Below are 19,200 nucleotides of genomic sequence, written 5' to 3' on the forward strand. Positions count from 1 at the left end.
AATTAAAATCAATTTTTTTTTTTCTGATTTATAAAAACGAATAAACACTGGTTATTTGTCAATATTATAACAAAAATTATCGGTCCAAATTTAAAAATGCGAGAAGGAAAAAGATATTATTACTATTTTTTTGGGCTTTTTATATTATTACTATTTTTTTAGGCATTTTTGTGGAAATAAATTAAAAAATAATAATTAAATAATATATTTTTCCTTCTGGCATAAAAAACATAAAAAACATGCTAAATATCCCGTTTTAAATACTGTTAGTAATAAAAATAACCATGTTAATTTAAAATCTTATTATATAAATTGACTAACATTACAGTTATACGATATCTTTGACCTGATGCTGTTTGAGGTGTACAGAGTAAACCACTTCTCAAATAATTAAATCATTGTTTATGCTCATTGAATTGATTGATTTTTAAAATCTTGGAATAAATCCATAGCCACGATCTGATGATAGAGTAAAAAGGGTATTGATCGTAAGCCTAAGAAAGAAGTGACGATGAATGTTGAGCAAAAAAGCAAAATCGATTTCTTGTGAACATTAATTTTCAAAGACATCGAATAAAAATTTAAATACAATAAATGTTTTACTGCTGCCATTTCTTAGTGTACAAAATTAGTGTCATCAATGTCATTTTTTTTGTTTGCATTGCGTACTTTAAATTTAATTATTTCATTCCAAAAGCAAAAATCCTAATTTTTCATTAAAAAAACAACTTTAATTAGTGAAAAAAATTAAGGACTCTATCGAACACATAAAATAAGCCTTATTCTGATTGTTAAAAACGAATACAAGATTTAAACAACTTATTTTTTACATCAGAACGCACCGTTGTCTTTTATAACAAATTTGCGTTGACATTTAAAAATGACAACTTGTCAAGAATGTCAAGTGTCTCGAGTAATTCTAAACAGTCAACTGTCAACCAATCTACAATCAACTGCAAAATTGAACCAATAAAATTGCAGTTTAAGATAAATTTGTTAATAAAAAATAAGGTATTTCTAAAAAATGGCTTCAGCTATGGATGTTGACGAAGAAGAAGTAGAAATGGCTTCTTCTAGTAGTGGTAAAGGTGACAAAAAAAGATTTGAAGTTAAAAAGGTAACATTCGTTAGCGCTTACTCACTGTGATGCCTTCCATTGTTTTTTAATAAGTACAGACATCGTATGGTTTTCTTGATATAAATGAATGTAAGAATGTATCGTTTTTTTTCAGTGGAACGCTGTGGCATTATGGGCATGGGGTAAGTTGTAGAATAAATTTATAACCTTATTGAACAACTTAATTATTTTTCAATTATAATGAAATTAATTTTACAATCTTAAAACTATAATAATTTAATATCCCCAAATCCAATAAATTATTTTATTATATTTATAGATATTGTTGTCGACAATTGTGCCATTTGTCGAAATCACATAATGGATTTATGCATAGAATGCCAAGCTAACCAGGCCTCTGCTACAAGTGAAGAATGCACAGTAGCTTGGGGAGTGTGTAATGTAAGTTTTTTAAACTTAAAAAATATTTAATATTTAAAACAAACTTGAGATAAACATTTAACAATTTTCAGCATGCATTCCATTTTCATTGTATCTCTCGATGGCTTAAAACTCGACAAGTATGCCCTCTAGATAATAGGGAGTGGGAGTTCCAAAAGTAAGTATATGTTTTATTGATTGTATTCATATTATGTTAATTAATTGAGATATAATATTTATATAATTTATTTTTTTTCAGATATGGACATTAAAACCAGGTGCTCCATTGCTGAAGACTGCTACCTTTGAATCTAATGAGCAAATTAATGTCTTACAAAATAAGTTTTTCAATAAATTTCCTGCAATTTTGTTTTGGTATTGATTTGGCTAACATTTATAAATTGTAATGATCATAATGTTTTATAAATATGGTATCTAAAAATAGTAAAAATTAAACTTAAAACATGTTTATTTTTGATAGAAACAAATTGCAAGACTCAGACCTGATAAATTTTGTAAAGTTACAATTCCTATTATGTCAATTTCCCAAAATATTTTAAATTATATGCCAAAATATATATTATTCTGACTAAAGACCAAAGTGAATGAAACATATAGTAAAATTATTGTGTAAGTATGTCAGCGTTGTATTAAAATAAAAGCAAGCGAACAAGTTATAAAGCAATCAGTGGCATTAATAGCCACATTTTGTCAATATATTCATTTAAAGAACTTTGGATCCCCTAAGTATTCTTAACCAATATTTTACTTATAGTATATTTAAAAAACCAGAGGCTTGATGGAGTTTGAAGCTTGCCTTTTTTTAACAGACCACTGAGTGAAATTGAAGATTTAGTTGTGACCCAAATCTAAGGCGACATTTAAATATATGAAAAATATTATTCTTGCTTGAGCTTGAGCCAATCATTGGACCACGAAAATCTTACCGCGGACTGCGTGTTCAAGTCTTGGCCTTGCGGTAGGGCATTAGGCTGTATCTACTACGACTATCAAACAACAGTAGTGATTTTTTATAATAACATAATATTATATTACTAGTGACTGAAAAAAACTCCAGAGGATTGCTTTTAAACGATACCCAGAATTTACCAAAACAGTAAATTCAAAGGAAAGTAAAAGAAAAAGAGTCGAGGCATTTTATTATCATAATTAAATGAAAATATTCCATAATAGCTAATTTGATAACAAGATGCAATTATTTCATCTAACCTGGATTTTTACATATACTATTCCATCTTGGAATATCACAAAAGCTAGTTTTCTTACTAGCAGATAAGTATGTTTATTTTACATAAATACATCACCAAATTGTTTTTTACAAGGTATTCGTAAATGATGCGCATTATTATTTTTGAAATTGACATCACGATCAAAGGTAGCAATATACTTAATACATTTACACTTTTCTATCGTTCAAAATGTGGTTATAGTCTCTCCACATTTTTATTCTTACTACCAATACAAGGATTACTAGGTCTATGTGATTTAGCAATACCCTTATGAAGAGTTAATAACTTTTTAATGTGAAATAGTTATGCTAATTATATAAGCATACGTCATGAATGAATTCTGAATTTAATTTAACTATTAAAAATAATACAGTTAATCTTAACAATATTTTCCTTAATTTCACATTTTAAAGTAATAATTAGGACATATACAATAAAAAACAGAGTCAAACATGTGCCTTAATTTTACCAATAAATGGAATGTATGTACCATATTAAATAAGTTTTATTGTTATATATGAATATGAGTGTTAGATCTCGAATTTTAGAGAACTTGACGCTGTCGTTTTTGGAAATTACTATAATAATACTAATATAATAAAATGTGAGTTTTAAGCTTAAAAGTATATGGTATATAATTCGTTTTATTATAATATTTACAACTCAAATACCGTTGCTACACAATTTTAAAGTACATACACATGTTAGATATTTAATCAATTTTTAAAAAAGTAACAAATACTATAAACCACTTTTTGATCCGTTTAATACACTGGAGACTATTTTAAACAAATGTTATATCTACTCTCTTATATTTAAGTATATTTTTAGCTTTGGCTGAGAATAAAATTAATCAAGGCCACTCTGGACTTAGTTAAATGAAGATTTTATAAAAACTTATCAAATCAATGAAAGTATTGTGTTAAGAATAAAAATTAAAAAACAGACAGATTGCTAACAATACAGTCAAAAAACTTAAATTGAATTCACAATACATCCTGTATGAATGACTTCCTATGCGCATCATTTACAGTTTTCAACATCTGTAAATTTCATTAGGCCGGAATTACACATGAAACTAAAAAGCAACATAAATGAAACATTTGTAAAGTGACTATACCGTGGCATTTAAAAAAATATATTTAAGTTTTAATAAATTCATAATCAATAGGGTTATTTTAGACTATATAAACAAAAAGAAGATTGCATACCAAAGAAATTATTATTCTTGTAAACAATTTTGAAATTATTTTGTAATAGGAGTGGGGGGGGGTCATGTTAAAGCTTTATACCTGATTCCATAATTATGTTTAAGACTAGCATAACTGTAAAATTTAGTTAATATAAATTACATAATAAGGGTAATTCCGGCAGTACTTTTGATCCTTAATTTTATAGCTCAATATTCACTGAATTCTTGTCAATTTTAACTATACATATTAACAATATACACATCCTAAATATCTTAGATAATTCCAAACCTAAACAAGTATACTGAATAAATAACATTCAGGATCATGTTATACTAGCCATGCTCAACCCACGACCGGCCAAGCTGAGGCAGCTAAATAACTTGGCAGGCCATGTATAGAAATAGACTAAATTCACAATTCTATTAGTAAGTGTATAAGCCGTTTGAATAGGTCAAAGAAAATACAAACCTGTGTTTTTTGTTAAATGATATAAAATAAAAAAGTGAATAATGCTAACAATAATGGTCCACAGGAAAAAGATATCTAGTTGGCCAAGTAAAAGAAAAGTTCAATATAAGTGTTAAAGGGTACTGTTTACAAAATATTGTTCTTTTACCATAAAAATCTAAAGTTGATAAAAGTATTTATATGTGTATAAATCCAGTAGAAATAATACAAATGTAGCGTATTGTATCATAATTTTTCTATGGACTCCTTCAATTTAGTCACTTCTTTTTTTGTGACTGTGCTAATGAAATAACACTGAATGTTTCAATAAATATTTTCAATGACTCCTCAATTAAAACAATTTGTTAGCTATCACAATACTTCAATCAATTCAAACTTTACGTCACAAAATAAATACTAGATAAAAATAATCCTAGTCAGTGACAATAATTAAACTAATAATTGAATATTAACGGTGGAAACATAACCACAAGAGTAATGTGGCTGTCAGTCTGCCGAAATGGCAGAGGGCAAGTCGATAGTGCGACTTTCATTACCAAAAATTAATCTTAAGCGTTTCATAGGAGGCAGGGGACGGATAGGGCTATGTTTGCGATGCCGCTCCTTCGATCTACGTCTTTTCTTCAGTCGCCTGGCAGTTTCAGGATCCACACCTTCTAATCTTAAAACTTCATACTCTGGAGCTTCCACTGTACCTCCACATTCCAAAACCTCTTCAACCACAGGGCTTCTCTTCACACGGAGAGTCAATTTCAAGCCCCTGCGTGGTGGTGTGCAGGGACATTCACTACTTTTATTTGAATTATCTGCCAGCCATGGAGGTCCAGACTCTGATTCTTTTTTCGTTTCTTCTGTCCGATTAGAAACTTCACCTTTATGATGCTTACTCATTTTACTATCCTTCGATTCACTTGGATTAACATTTTCTCTAAAATCACATATTTCGCTTTTTACACATGCATCATCACTCATACATTTAATATTTTCTACAGCATGTCCTTTCGCATTACAATTCTGCATTTCAGATGTACCTGTTTTAACTAATGAAGGCATTTCAACATTCTGCTGCAGAGATTCTTTCATATCACAAGTGTTCTCTGTTTTTAATATTTCTATTTCACTACAAGTAACCAGCTGTGACTCAGATTCACAGTATTCTTTTTGAGGATCATGAGCAGGTTTACCTTCCAGAGACAAATTATTTATTTCTAAACTAGTTTGATCAGGTTCAGTTTTGAATATATTTTCAGTTACACCAATTTTGGTTTCAGAACTTGTTTTTAAATTTCTATACTTTGAACAAGTTGATTGAGTACAAGCTTCAGTAAGACGTTTATGACTTCTTAAAACTATGCCAGAGTGAGAATCACGACTACTACGTGAACTAGTAATACTACATCGACGAGACTGTGTGGCTCGGCTCTGATTGGCAGCCGTTGTGGTATTGCCATTCAATGCACGTCCACTATCTGTTCTTCGGCGTAATCGTTCACCACGGCTTGAAGCAGATGATTCTCGACTACCTTGAGCTTCTTTACTAACAGCTCCATCAACAACATCAGCAATACATCCTTGAGCTATTAACAGTTCAGCATCATACTTTGTCAAACCTTTTTGTTTCATTTCTTTCATACTGAGAGGAGATATTATATTAGAGACTTGTCTATTGTTTATTCGAGTTTTTTCTGAATTTTTGCAACTGGATTTCTGTGTTTGCTTTGCTTTTGTTCTATTTATTCTATTGTCAGTTTCTCTAAATCTGTATCTTGTAGCTTGCTCATCATTATGCTCATTTTGCACAGAAAATGCTCCTTTGCCTCTTCTCTCACAAGTTTCACATTCACAGTAACAGTTTCCATTACCAAAAAAATCTTCTCCATAAAAACAAGTTATTTCTTCACCAATCTCAATGTCTCTCAATACACGAACAAAGGCCTTACCACGATCAGTAGCTTCGAATGTACAAGTAGGCCTACAATCGTGATTTATATAAGCAGCAGGCCCTAACCATAACTGAGCACAATTTTTTCTACAGCTATACATTACAGAAAAGTCATTCTTTCCTGGGTGCAGCAACTGCTTTTCTTCTTCTTCTGTCATTTCAGCAATACACCCTACCAAAAAATCAATCCTTTCATGTTTAAAAAATTTTTTTGTTGTTGAAATTTTAGCTCCTACACGATCTTCTAGTGAATATCTATAACAAGGCTCTATCACAAAACCAGCTTTTTTATCAAATACTCGAAGATAACGATATATCTGAAAAAAATAAAGTAAAATGTAAACTTTTTTACAAGTAAATAGCTTAAGTTAATATACAATAATAAGTAACTAACATGTTCTCTTAATTTATTTTGTTGATGTTTGTTTTTACTAAAATGTCGAGGCATCCATTCCCCATTGGCAAGTTTTGTATAAGCTTTATTGTAATCTTGAGTTTGAATAAATTCTTTGATAATGTTTCTTAGTTCTTCCTTATTTGTTTTTAAAGGTCTATATCGAATATTCATTTTGTGTGTAGTAATTCCAAGATAAGGATCCACTATAAGTGCCGTAGCTAGGTCATCGTATTCAGACAATTCGCGAGGTGTCATGCCCATTGGCTGCATTTTGTGGAGCACTTGCCTCCCTGGATAAGTTGCGGATCCAACAACCATCCTGAACACCTAGAAAACAAAGACGCGACTGTTGTAGTTGGCACAATATAACTGTCTTAAAAACGACACATTGTTCCTTTTGCTTAACTTTACAATAACTTGCCTGTCTGGTTTTTAAATCAGATAAATTTATTCATAGCTGCAAATTAATTATCATGAAAGGAAACGAAGCATTAGATCCAAACCGAAACACTAAATTTATAAAAGGACAAATATGGCGGACGAACACGAAACTTAAAAAAGCGACACGTCAAAAAATTTCTCCCGTTTTCTCTTCAACAATCACATAATCCTAATATAATTTTGACGATATGTATAAGGTATACATTATACATTTAAGAACACTTACTTAAACTATTGAAAGTCCTTAAAATTCATGTTTTTTTTTAAATAACAACTCTACTATCTTAACACTTCTTAAAATAAAACTCTAGGTTATTCATATAATTCATTCATAACAAAAAATTAAGTTAATATTTGCGTTAATTAATTCATTATTAATTCATGATTATTAAATTAATAATATATAGATAATGTCCAAAAACTCAAAGGAACGCTGAAAAACAACCATGTTTTCTTGCACTTCATTCATACAGGTAGCATTTATGAAGATTTTGTCGTAGCCTTAATATCTATTAGAATTACATTAGATCTTATTTATATATTTAATTACAGTGTTAATTATTGTTTAAATGAAAGTATTCAAATTAAAATATATTATTTATCTTAAAACTTCTAGTCAAAATAAGTTTATAATATACTGAAATTTGTTGCATTCTTCACAAATGCAAAAATACATATATTCACCGATGGTAGACTAAAGTTACCATTATTATTCAAAGGACATTTATAAATTATAATTTTATAATTTAGTTTTTGGCCTTTGATGAATACGTAACAAAATGATATATTTCATAAAATAAGGCATATTTTAACTATGCATTATAACATAAAATATATATTGGACATTTTAATTTTGTATTGTGTGGTAATAATCCCAGGATTTGCTTTGTTATTTAAGAATTTTTGTTGCATATCCGTTATAGATAAAGGGCGATTATATTAAAATCATTTTTTAATGTTGTTAAAAAACCATTTTTGATATAAAGTATGATTTGACACAAATAAACTTTGAGAGTTAAGACGACCAAATTAAATTTTGTAAGAACAAAAATAAAAAAGCTTTTTTCAAAAAAAAATTAAGAGTGTGTCAAGTGCGTGCGGATTGTCAAAACAGCATAATATATAATTTACTGAAATATAAAAAGATTAACTTTAAGTAATTATAGAAAAAATATTATTCTAGCTCGTTAATTAATAATCTTGCTTATCGTTATCTTATTGAAGCGCAAAATTTTACGTTGAAAAACTGTTACGTACTTTTAATGCTAGCCCATTCAATATTCCGTTACTAGGTAAATACTGCGCTATTATAAGGGTGCTAAGAGTGGAGAGTTAATAAACCAACAGTTGATATAGCCAAAAAATATATTTTCCCCTGCAACTTTAAGATAACTAAATACCTTAATATGAAGTTATAGGTAGCACAGAACATACGGATGATTTTTTAATCGAAATAACTAATCAGAATCAGATTATCAAAAGGAACAAAAAATATCAATCGAATAATGAAAAACAGTTCACGAACAGTAAAATTATCAAAAATATATATAAAAAAATTATCTCTCCTGCCAACATAAGATAACTATCATAGTATCATAGAGTATAGTAAATGCCAAATGTAATCACAATTCAGATTTCAGAATCAGTCAATTAACCAATGTGCTAGTGTGTAGTCGGTACGAACCGTGTTCATTAAATTAGCGGACGAATAGGCCAAATTATAAACAATAATATTGAACAAAATATTTATAAATTGTATTCAATAAGCTTCTGCTTGAATTGAAATACTTAATTTCTGGTCATTCCTTGATTTCCAAGCACAAATTAATAGTAAGTCCTTAGACCACACTTTATTAAATCTTATCTTTAGTTTCAGTTAACCTCGATAACTTTTATCGAAAATTTTAAAAATAATTATAATAGTGTAATATTAACGTATGTATTTTAAATATATGTATTTTAAAAACATGTTAATCTTGGTTTTATTATGTTAATAATTTCTTACTGTACAAATAAAATGATTATTAAAAATATCAAAACTTTATGTGAATGATAATATAATTTAGTCACTTTGTGGACTACGAACTGGTGACTAAATAATTATAAAAAGTTTATCACCATTACTCATTTTACGAGCTATTGGAATTGAAAAAAATAAAATACTTATTACTAGAAAAATAGAATAAATATAAATCTTCTTTAATTTAATTTTACAAATTATTCATTTTACTTTTTAGCCTAGGCCAGCATGGCTCATTCATCCGGATCAAAAGGAAATTTAAAAAGTGGCTTAATAGATTTCACAGCTGGATCACTGGGTAATGTTATAATAATGCAACAAACTAATGTAAATTTTAACAATTCTCAACCTTATATTAATAAATAATTTATATGTAACAGGCGGGATAGCACTTGTGTATGTCGGACAACCTCTGGACACAGTGAAAGTAAAGATGCAAACATTTCCTCATCTTTACCAGGGAATGTTTAATTGCCTAAAACAAACACTTCGTAATGATGGTATAGTTAGGGGGTTGTATGCAGGCACAACACCTGCAGTTATGGCAAATATTGCTGAGAATTCTGTATTATTTGCAGCCTATGGATATTGTCAAAAATTTGTGTGTAATGTAATAGGAACTGAGGTAATATTACTTTATGGACTTTAATAATACAAATATTTAAATTTTCAGATATGATATGATATAATGTACATACATACACATACGTGGATGGATAATATAATTATGTGATATATATTGTTCCAGAGTGTTGAGGAACTTTCAATGGTGGGCAATGCATCAGCAGGATTCCTGGCAGCTTTTTTCTCATCTTTCACATTATGTCCAACAGAGTTAATCAAGTGTCAACTGCAGGCAATGAGAGAAGTTAACGCTCAAGGCTCACAAACAGCTGTATGATGACTCTCCTTTGGGTATTTCATTAATAATTGACTTTTGAGCAATATAATCATTTTATATAGCATTTTTTTAAACCATTTTGTTTGAACAAAACCTATTGCATCATCTTACATGAGTTTATATAACCTTAATCCATTTTGTTCAATTTACTACAAGAAAAAAAGAAGAAATTTTATATGCTTTTTAGTTGGCAATAATATTATCAAAGCAATAACTTAAAATACTTTAACCTTTAGTATAATATTTAATAGTAAAAATTAAGTATTATGATCATGTAAAATTAATATTAAACTATGGCTTTTTTTTTATAGTAAAATGTGTCTTATTTGAAAAATGCATTTATTTTGTAAATTTCATGTTTTGTTTGGGATGAGAAAAAAAACCCAATATTTAAATTAAATCATTATTTTATTTTTAGCTAAAGATAACCCCGCTACAGTTGACTCAACAAATATTCAAACAATATGGAATACAAGGCTTATTCCGAGGACTTGTACCGACAATCATGAGGGAAATGCCAGGTTACTTCTTCTTCTTTGGTGGATATGAAGGTATAATATATTTTTTTATTATCTACATTTAATAGAGAATCCAACTTATTAATGGTTTTTAACATGGCACTGTTATTAGCCTATTATATATAGAACTGATACTACTACTGTTACATCTAGAAAAGATGGTGAAATTATCAGATTCTTAATTTAATCACATAATATCAGAAAGTTTTCTAAAATCATTATTTGCTTATGTATTCATTACAATTATCAGGTACAAGAGAATTATTATCCAAACCTGGTCAATCGAAGGATGAAATAGGTTTCGTAAAGACTATGATAGCTGGTGCAGTTGGAGGATTACTGTTGTGGACAATAATTTTTCCATCTGATGTTATAAAATCAAGAATACAAATATCAAACAAAAGTCAGAAATTCCTCACAGTTGGTCTGGATATAATTCAAAAAGAAGGTTTGTTATTCACTACTCTAAACAACTTGTTACCATTGTATATTCGTAAGAAAACTATAAACATCCATTAGGCATTTGATTATGTTCGAAATTTAATTTACTTATAAATTATTCACTTGTTTAAACCAGGAGTGCTGGCACTTTACAACGGCCTCAAACCAACGTTAGTAAGAACAATACCGGCGACTGCAGTTCTATTCGTCGTATATGAATATTCAAAGAAGATTATGCATCAGTCCTTTGGTGATTAAGTATGAGGCTAAAAGATATATAATATTTACAATATAATAAATTAATTGTTATACTTTTAAGTGGCATTTTAAATACATATGTTGCCCTTATTTCTTATTCAAACAAATAAGATAAAGTCAATCATTCAAGGTTAAATTATGATAAATATTAAATCCCTGATAATTAAATGGCGTATTATCTTCTAATATAAATGTACCGAATGCTATTGATAGTTTTTGCTTCGTTTCATTAATTTGCGTCGCAATATTAATTATAATATCTTTTGTTATTATGTTATGCACAAATTTAAATAAAGTCACTGTAGCATCGATACTTAGTTGAGTCCTACAATGTTATCATCAAGCAATAAAAATATAAGTGTGTAAAGCTCAATTTATAATTTTTGATTACTAAATGTTAATCTTTGCTAAGTTAGTTAAGATAATCCAGCCCTGCTCAAAACCACAGATACGTTCTTTCCGGAGAACGGTATTGTGAACATTTCTAACTTTTGGGTCGCTGTTAAAAAAATATCGAGAGAAAATCATATTTTTCTGGGACTGACCCAAGACCCCGAGATCTGCAGATTACAGTCATAAAAGTTAGCTACTAGATGAATAGAACAACAACAAGGCACAACATTTAAAACTTGCTTTTTTATAGAGGTTGAACAAAAAGTAAGTAACACTGTGTTTTATGGTATGAAAGATAAAGTAGTTAAGTAGGTACCTATGTTAAGGTAAATAAACAATCATCTTTAAAGCTAAACATTGCCCATCCAATAATTTATTGTTGCGCTGATCTTTCCCGAAACGCAAATATTGGCATTATACTTTTTAAAATTATTGCTAAAACATGCTCATTCGAATTTACAAATGAAATATTAATATGTAATATGTCAATTTTTACTTTTTAAATGTTTTAAACGACAATTTATAGACCAATAAAAATCCTGATTACACACACACACACCTACTCGGTGTCTAGAACAGCATTCATGTTGTTTGATGTTATTGTTATTGAAGTAAAACGTCATTTTATGGTGCATTATAATCTTATAGCTAATTGTAACAATTATTTTTTTACTAATAATACAATTAATCTATTAACGTATAAAGTTTGGTAAATGTCGAGTGATAATTATCAAATACAAAATATATTAAGCTACACAAGAAAATCCTACAAAAGTCGAAATGGGATGTCCTTAGAAGCGTTTACTAGTGCTAGAACTGAAGACGTAAATGAAGAATTGCTTGAATCGCCAAGGAGCGATAGGGTGACTGCAGATACTGCAAGTTGTAGTTGCGATTTAGATACAGAAGTGGAAATAGCTAACATTCTTCACAAAAAATGTCCTGTTATAGCATTAGCTCAACAGCAACTTCAACGGCTTCTGGACGAAACTGATAAGTTACTTTGTGATAATACACGGTGTTGCAGGTAGATTAACTCAATTTATCTCTTTCTGGGATGAAAAGTAGCATTTTATAGGTATACACCAAATGAGACTATCAGAAAACTTGATATATTTGTATAATTATCACTGTTCAGTTTTAACCTTGTTTAGTCACTTACTACTAATATAAATACGGATTATTACTACAAAGTCCAGCGACATAAACCCTAGTCTAACTTGAATTGCGTCGAAGCAGGATTGAGCGTGTTCGTTCATAATAGAAGTAGGGTACCAACTGATATAAGACTATTCTTACGTATTTCAACATTTCCTTTGTAAATTACAGGCTTAGAACAGAAACCGTTGAAACTGTTAGTAACTTTATTTAGCTTTCTTAAAATTATTGTAGCTCTTCGGTTAAGTAACTTATAAAAGTAAAAGTGCCTGGGCAGTAAAAATAGCAATAGGTTCTGAAGTAGGGATTAATAATTATTCGTTACTAAAGGTATATTACAAATGAAATTAAGAGGTTAAGATCATTTTCTATTATTTTTGTAAGTATTGATTCGTACGATAAGGTTAACCAAAATGTTTCAAGATTGAGTGTGCCAAACTGCAGTGAAGGGGTCGAATGTTCTGATTTTTTCTTTCCACATATTTACTGCCCGCTACATAATCATATTCTCAAGACTATTTTGTTTTTAGGTCGATCTATGATTATTTCCTTTTAGGTAAGGAAGTATTATGGAATCAAAATAAATGCCAATGTACGCTTATAATCATGATAATATTCACATTTATCGTCGGCCTTATACTTGGTGCTGCTTCGTGTGGAACGAACCTGCGGAAATTCAATAGCCCTCTTCTTACATGCATTGATAACTATTTTATACCTGAAACTTATTCAGCTCATGACGATTTATTTAGTGCTATTGTTTGAAATATCTGTAAGTCTTGTCGAAATGTAAAAAAAATTAACGAATCTAACACATAAATTAAAATTCCTAATATACACACATATGAAATGTTTTTCATTTTTTAAAGAGTTTTATAAGAGAAATGGACACTAGATATTGTACACAGAATGCAATTAATACACTGCACTTTTTTAAATCTTAACAAAATTATTTATTTCAGCCTCTCCATAATCTAGAATATCGGGAGAAAACTAATAATATGTAGGTACATACAACATTGTTATACCAAATGCAGGTGCACTCCTATCACAATCATAATCTGATGGGACATCAATCCAATAAGACCAGAAATTCAGGCATAAGGTCTGCTTTCTAATATTTGAGAGTGTTTAAACTTCTAGCTTCCAGGGTATTGGTACTTCTCCACAAAAAAAACCAATAACTTTTAATGTACTTTGGGATCTGCAGCCTTATAGCTATCCACTAGACCCACGACTCGGGTAGTGGTAACACACAATAATAGTACATAAATAATATTTCAGTCATATCAGTGACGAAAAGTGGAATAACGATTATTGTTGTTTGATAATTATGGAACTATTACACCAGACTGTTTTGTCTGCTGTAATAGTTCCATTACAAAAACCTTAAAAAAAAAAAAGAAAGAAACAAAACAACAAAATATTATAAACAATATTGTTATATTTTGAAACAATATTGTCTTTATACATTAAAAGCTTATTCAATTTTATATTAACTATGAACATAATAATGGCATTTTAAGCATTGCTTGTCTTTTTTGTCTTCGAGAAACTTAGTTACTGTAAATTTTGAGCAATATTCAATTTTCTTTGCATTTGTCTACATAAAACATGTGTTATAGAAAAATTATTCACTTTTTCACACTTATATATCACAATAAATATACTGTCATAATTTTAACACTTTAATTCTTACTCAGATTTTCATAGCATCAGCCATGCCGCCGCATTTTTAAAGCACAAGCTAGCACTGTTAAGCTAAAGTTAAGGACAGTACATTGTAAATTGTACAGTTTATTTTATACCTGTGAAATTTTAAAAAACAGTTAAAATAATTTTCTATTAAGTATGATGAAGATGTATGTAGTAGTATGTAGTGATTTTTTATCCATATAGAAATGTTGAGGGGTCTATCTCCACCTAAATTTGATAAAAACCTGCATAGTTATCATCTGGTCTACCTCAATTATGATTAATCTACTATGTAATTTCCATGAGGAACAGCTTTTTTTAAAAAAAAATAATCATACATTAAAAAATAATTGTAGGTATACCTACTCATTACCTAATAAAAGCAATCAAATACAGACCTCTTGTTGCTTTCAGTATTTACTAATTTGTTTTTGTGATAATATAAACAAAAGTCTATCAATGGAAAATATAATTTCAATCACTGGCAAGTTGAAACTATGAACACATTGTGACTTACCCTATTATGTATTAATTCAATTAATAAATAAAAACTTCATTTAAAACATATATTTTAAATTACACCAAATCACAAGCTTTTCTAGCCTTTATTATTATTAAAGATTTAAACTAAAATCTAAATTTACACACAACATTGATCATTTCTCTATACATTAAATGTAACTAAAATAGATAACATGAGTTAGTATACACCACCTAATGGTAATCATGGGATATACTTTACTATTTGTCATGCGAGAGTTTATTTCAAAATTTTTAATGTGATTATGTTCATGAGAAAGATACCATAGTAACTTATGTTTTTATATTAACTGAAATAATTTGAGGATATAGAAAATGTTGTATTAACAGCATCATTAGGTCAAAAGCTTAAACCTATATTTCTCCTAGATGGATCGAGACTTAAGACTTCAGTGAAAATCTACATTACTTTTCCTCACACCATTCGTTTTCTTTGCGAACCTGTTCTTCTTCAGCTGCTGTAAAGTCATTTTTGATGTTGAATGTTTTACGAATTTCTTCAGGTGTTTTTCCCTTAATCATATTCGCTACCGTCTTGCAGGTAACATCTAAAAGCCCTTTTATATCTAAATAATTAGCTGCCAAAATTAATTCGAACAAGGTACCCTGATCAACTTTCAAAAAATCTGCATCCCAAGAAGAAATATCATCAGTTCGCTTTTCTTTGTTCTCGTCATCTTCGGGTATAGGAGGATCGTCTTTATGGTACGTTGCCCACTGAATTACCTTCTTTAAAATTGCAGAATTTACATTGGGTAAAGGAACCACTTCCTCCTCGTCATCGTCCATACCTAAATCTTCTAACATAGTTTTGATTGTAACTGAACATTTGGCGATTTCCACATCAACATCAAATATTTCATTATCTGACGACTGCAATTTAATATTCGGCATCTGTAAAAGCATAAATATAATGCTTGAAATTTACCCCACAAGACGCCATCTTATTTATAAAAATAGTTGTATAGCTCACCTTTATAAATGTTTAATATATAAGAATAATATCTTGAAAACAAATTTAATATGACGCTTCTGTGAGAACTAGTCAATTTCTAACTCTTGATAAACAAATTATTTATATGCGAATTCCGATATACTATAGTGTCATGCAATGGAAACTACGAATTCAAAGAGTATAAAATCTTCCTACAGAATACAGAAGAAATACTGTGTGCGGTATAAAATACTGACTGGTGAAATCCACAGAGTATATACGTTGTAAATGTTGACATGACAAAATACTTGCTATTACATAAAACGATGTATAATCAAAATTGCCATGTGCTTCTCCAATTATCTTGTATCATGTATAATACACAAGTGATCGTATCGCGTTATTAGAAAGTAAAGGTAGAATTATATAAAACATTTAAAAGTAATAGTATCGACCGGTAACTGTACCATAGCTGGGCTTAGATATCTAGAAGACTTTTCTTTTGTAAGCAGACGATTCGAACCTAGAAAATGCTTAATGATAAGTTCTTAGCTATTTTATATAAATATTATAAAAATAGTTAACCTTTTTTGTTTTCATTAAAATATTTAACATATAATATTTTAAAGTAAATTAATATCATTTATTGTCTTTTCAAATGTGTCTAATTTTATTCGTATTAACCATAATTCAATGGTGTTTCTTATTTATTTATATGGATTTATTACGAATAAATAATATCAATGTCAGAAGAATATTCTATGCTATCTTATATATCTACCATGTCAAGATATCTTCGTCCTGAAACTTTTAATGTTGAACATGCTTCGGCGTCTGCAGATTTGCGATGGTCACACTAGCGGTATACATTCATAAATTGTATCTCAGTAGAAGCTTGTAACGAAACTGATGAAATGAAACTCAAATTATTAATAAATCATCTATCTCTTACCGTGTACTTCTATATACGCGATAATAAATCCTACGAGCATGCCTTATCGTTATTAGATCACATATATTTAAAGCCTAAAAATGAAATTTTTGCTCGATATTCTCTAGTTGCTCGAAAACAAAGACAGAACGAAACCATTACAGAATACGTACGCTCACTGAAATTATTAGCACATGATTGTAATTTTAAAGCCGTGGCCCCTGAAGAATATAAGAGTGAATACATTTGTGACGCGTTTGTTGCTGGGATCACATCCTAAACAATACGACAGAGACTCTTAGAAAACACTACCTTAAGTTTAGATGAGGCCCTGATCAAGCGATTGCTTTAGAACCTGCCGAACGAAATTGTCAAGGCTATATAAATAATAATTATTTTAATCTAAACGCTTTTTCTAAGCAGAAACAAGAAAAGCCAACTCAACAAAACTTAGCTGTAGCAAATTATCCATGAAAGAAACGTTGCTTTTTTGTGGTGGAAGCATTCATCGACGATTTAAGTGCGAATCCTACTCGTAATGCCACCTGCCAACTTTGCTCCAAAACGGGTCATTTTGCCAATGTCCGCTGTAGTAACAAAGTAACACTTAACAACGTTGTAAAAGAAGACGCACCTGTCGAAGTTGCTATGAAAATCCTATTCCTAACCAAGAATCTGTTGAATACAATCAACCTCATGAACTTCCTTCCACGAGTTCGTCATTTACAGAACGTCGTTCAACACGGCAGCGAAGAATGCCGAGGGGTTGAATGACATATAATATTTAAAAGTAAATGAATGTTGTCTCTTCATATGTGTCTAATTTTATTCGTAATAACCATAATTGAATGGCGTTTCTTATTTATTTATATCAATATTTAACGCTACTTTTATACATACCTTATTAGATTTCTACTTTTCCTTAGAAAATAGCGATCTACATATCTCACATGTAGGATGTTAACATGCATTTGTGTAATTCTATAGTGCTTTATTTGCATCAATTATGATCGAACCCATTTTATATTTAATTATGTTTTATAATCATGGAAAATGAGTAAATGTTTAGTTATATTTTTTTTGTATTTCTAAACCTGCTCGATTCAAATAAAAATAAACTTTTATCAAACCAACCAAACTTACTTTGTTTATTTAAGTTTAAATAAATCGCAACGATAATGATCGCCTGATAACATATCCCAAATACGCGGATCATAAATTAAATCGCAGTTGTAAGAGCAGTTGTTTATCGTATAGAACGGCCTAGAACATAGTAATAAAAAAGTGCATTGGTTTTCTAGGATGAATATAGACACATTGTATGAAAAAATTCGACGAACAGCCTTTAACTACTGAAACGAATGGCAATAACAACAACTATGTTATATATATATTTTTTATTATTAATCGTTTATATTCTTTAATTCTTTTCACTCCGTTATCTTTTTCCGCCTTGTTGCTATAGCCACCCCGTCTTTTCTCTTCTGTAATCAGTTGCCATGGGCGACAATCCCTTTTGCATAATTGTTAACGTAACAAATTTGCATAATTGTAACCGAGTAACGTTCGGAAAAGACTGCGTCTGGGTCGGCTATTCAATTCCAAGGCTTGGCTTGGCTTGGCTCGGCTCGGCTCGGCTCGGCTCGGCTCGGCTCGGCTCGGCTCGGCTCGGCTCGGCTCGGCTCGGCTCGGCTCGGCTCGGCTCGGCTCGGCTTGGTTTAGCATATAGCGTTACAATCGGCCATCCTGTAACAATTGCTCTCGCAATGGGGCACAAAATGTTGATTAGCTTTCTAGTAAATCAATCAGATCTTCTGTCTCTAGTTGGTCACCAGAGCTGCTTGCACTGACAGATACAGGAGCTACACTACGATAGGGTCACAGTGAAACTGCAGACACCAGCCCAGTAAAGTTTTTGTAACCCCTTACACCCTACCTGTCCTATCTCATCATGATGCATTTGTACAATTTTCCACGTAGCTGCTGCAGGCACTACGAGTCTATTACCAGTGAGTGCCTTCCGATACAACCTATCGTCTAACAGCACATAATTATTAACAATATCGGGTCCTGCTGATCCGGTTTTCAGTTGATCGATAATATTTTTCTGTTTATCATCCTGATATTGAACAGTATAAAACCAATCAGTAACTTCAATATTTACATCGTCAATTGGATTCCTACCAAACGCGTCTATATGCTTCGTGCGTTCGCCGGGTCTA

At 30.2% G+C, this 19,200-nt stretch overlaps 5 protein-coding genes across 8 annotated transcripts; 3 read left to right on the forward strand and 2 right to left on the reverse strand.

Annotated features, from left to right (window-relative positions):
- Positions 1-917: 917 nt before the first annotated feature.
- LOC125077944 (RING-box protein 1A) lies at positions 918-1,867 on the forward strand. Its single transcript, XM_047690070.1, has 5 exons — positions 918-1,117; positions 1,233-1,260; positions 1,398-1,519; positions 1,591-1,676; positions 1,758-1,867. Exons 1-5 carry the CDS (start codon positions 1,025-1,027, stop codon positions 1,768-1,770), a joined length of 342 nt encoding a protein of 113 aa, XP_047546026.1. The 5' UTR covers positions 918-1,024; the 3' UTR covers positions 1,771-1,867.
- Positions 1,868-3,356: 1,489 nt separating this feature from the next.
- LOC125077939 (histone-lysine N-methyltransferase KMT5B) lies at positions 3,357-7,616 on the reverse strand. 3 transcript variants are annotated; one of them, XM_047690063.1, is made up of 4 exons: positions 7,416-7,616; positions 7,170-7,205; positions 6,746-7,075; positions 3,357-6,668 (listed from the first exon to the last, which is right to left on the reverse strand). In XM_047690063.1, the coding sequence occupies exons 3-4, from the start codon at positions 7,064-7,066 to the stop codon at positions 4,896-4,898; spliced, it is 2,094 nt and encodes a 697-aa protein (XP_047546019.1). In that variant the 5' UTR covers positions 7,067-7,075; positions 7,170-7,205; positions 7,416-7,616; the 3' UTR covers positions 3,357-4,895. The 3 variants fall into 3 exon arrangements, with proteins under 3 accessions (XP_047546019.1, XP_047546018.1, XP_047546017.1); XM_047690062.1 differs by lacking the exon at positions 7,170-7,205 and having other exon boundaries at positions 7,416-7,615; XM_047690061.1 differs by lacking the exon at positions 7,416-7,616 and having other exon boundaries at positions 7,170-7,379.
- Positions 7,617-8,836: 1,220 nt separating this feature from the next.
- LOC125077941 (mitochondrial ornithine transporter 1) lies at positions 8,837-11,387 on the forward strand. Its single transcript, XM_047690067.1, has 7 exons — positions 8,837-9,019; positions 9,427-9,507; positions 9,590-9,834; positions 9,958-10,104; positions 10,529-10,661; positions 10,879-11,076; positions 11,206-11,387. Exons 2-7 carry the CDS (start codon positions 9,438-9,440, stop codon positions 11,325-11,327), a joined length of 915 nt encoding a protein of 304 aa, XP_047546023.1. The 5' UTR covers positions 8,837-9,019; positions 9,427-9,437; the 3' UTR covers positions 11,328-11,387.
- An 823-nt stretch (positions 11,388-12,210) lies between these two features.
- LOC125077942 lies at positions 12,211-13,836 on the forward strand. The gene is made up of 2 exons (XM_047690068.1): positions 12,211-12,747; positions 13,409-13,836. Exons 1-2 carry the CDS (start codon positions 12,434-12,436, stop codon positions 13,641-13,643), a joined length of 549 nt encoding a protein of 182 aa, XP_047546024.1. The 5' UTR covers positions 12,211-12,433; the 3' UTR covers positions 13,644-13,836.
- Positions 13,837-14,553: 717 nt separating this feature from the next.
- Positions 14,554-16,315, reverse strand: LOC125077943 (S-phase kinase-associated protein 1). 2 transcript variants are annotated; one of them, XR_007120784.1, is made up of 3 exons: positions 16,087-16,315; positions 14,884-16,007; positions 14,554-14,842 (listed from the first exon to the last, which is right to left on the reverse strand). XR_007120784.1 is itself a non-coding variant. In XM_047690069.1 (2 exons), exon 2 carries the CDS (start codon positions 16,005-16,007, stop codon positions 15,519-15,521), a length of 489 nt encoding a protein of 162 aa, XP_047546025.1. In that variant the 5' UTR covers positions 16,087-16,315; the 3' UTR covers positions 14,554-15,518. The 2 variants fall into 2 exon arrangements, 1 of the variants encoding a protein (XP_047546025.1); XM_047690069.1 differs by having other exon boundaries at positions 14,554-16,007.
- Positions 16,316-19,200: the final 2,885 nt, after the last annotated feature.

The sequence above is a fragment of the Vanessa atalanta genome, chromosome 4 (assembly GCF_905147765.1).
Source record: "Vanessa atalanta chromosome 4, ilVanAtal1.2, whole genome shotgun sequence".
NCBI lineage: Eukaryota > Metazoa > Arthropoda > Insecta > Lepidoptera > Nymphalidae > Vanessa > Vanessa atalanta.

Excerpts from the sequence above, each read along its gene's own strand:
- LOC125077944 (XM_047690070.1), top strand. The coding sequence starts at position 1,025 with ATGGCTTCAGCTATGGATGTTGACGAAGAAGAAGTAGAAATGGCTTCT. Across the intron at positions 1,118-1,232 it reads AAAGATTTGAAGTTAAAAAG|TGGAACGCTGTGGCATTATG; the intron begins GTAACATTCGTT and ends GTTTTTTTTCAG. Across the intron at positions 1,520-1,590 it reads TAGCTTGGGGAGTGTGTAAT|CATGCATTCCATTTTCATTG; the intron begins GTAAGTTTTTTA and ends AACAATTTTCAG.
- LOC125077942 (XM_047690068.1), top strand. The coding sequence starts at position 12,434 with ATGTCGAGTGATAATTATCAAATACAAAATATATTAAGCTACACAAGA. Across the intron at positions 12,748-13,408 it reads GATAATACACGGTGTTGCAG|GTCGATCTATGATTATTTCC; the intron begins GTAGATTAACTC and ends TTTTGTTTTTAG.
- LOC125077943 (XM_047690069.1), bottom strand. The coding sequence starts at position 16,007 with ATGCCGAATATTAAATTGCAGTCGTCAGATAATGAAATATTTGATGTT.
- LOC125077939 (XM_047690063.1), bottom strand. The coding sequence starts at position 7,066 with ATGGTTGTTGGATCCGCAACTTATCCAGGGAGGCAAGTGCTCCACAAA. Across the intron at positions 6,669-6,745 it reads AAAATAAATTAAGAGAACAT|ATATATCGTTATCTTCGAGT; the intron begins GTTAGTTACTTA and ends TATTTTTTTCAG.
- LOC125077941 (XM_047690067.1), top strand. The coding sequence starts at position 9,438 with ATGGCTCATTCATCCGGATCAAAAGGAAATTTAAAAAGTGGCTTAATA. Across the intron at positions 9,508-9,589 it reads TTTCACAGCTGGATCACTGG|GCGGGATAGCACTTGTGTAT; the intron begins GTAATGTTATAA and ends TATATGTAACAG. Across the intron at positions 10,662-10,878 it reads CTTCTTTGGTGGATATGAAG|GTACAAGAGAATTATTATCC; the intron begins GTATAATATATT and ends TACAATTATCAG.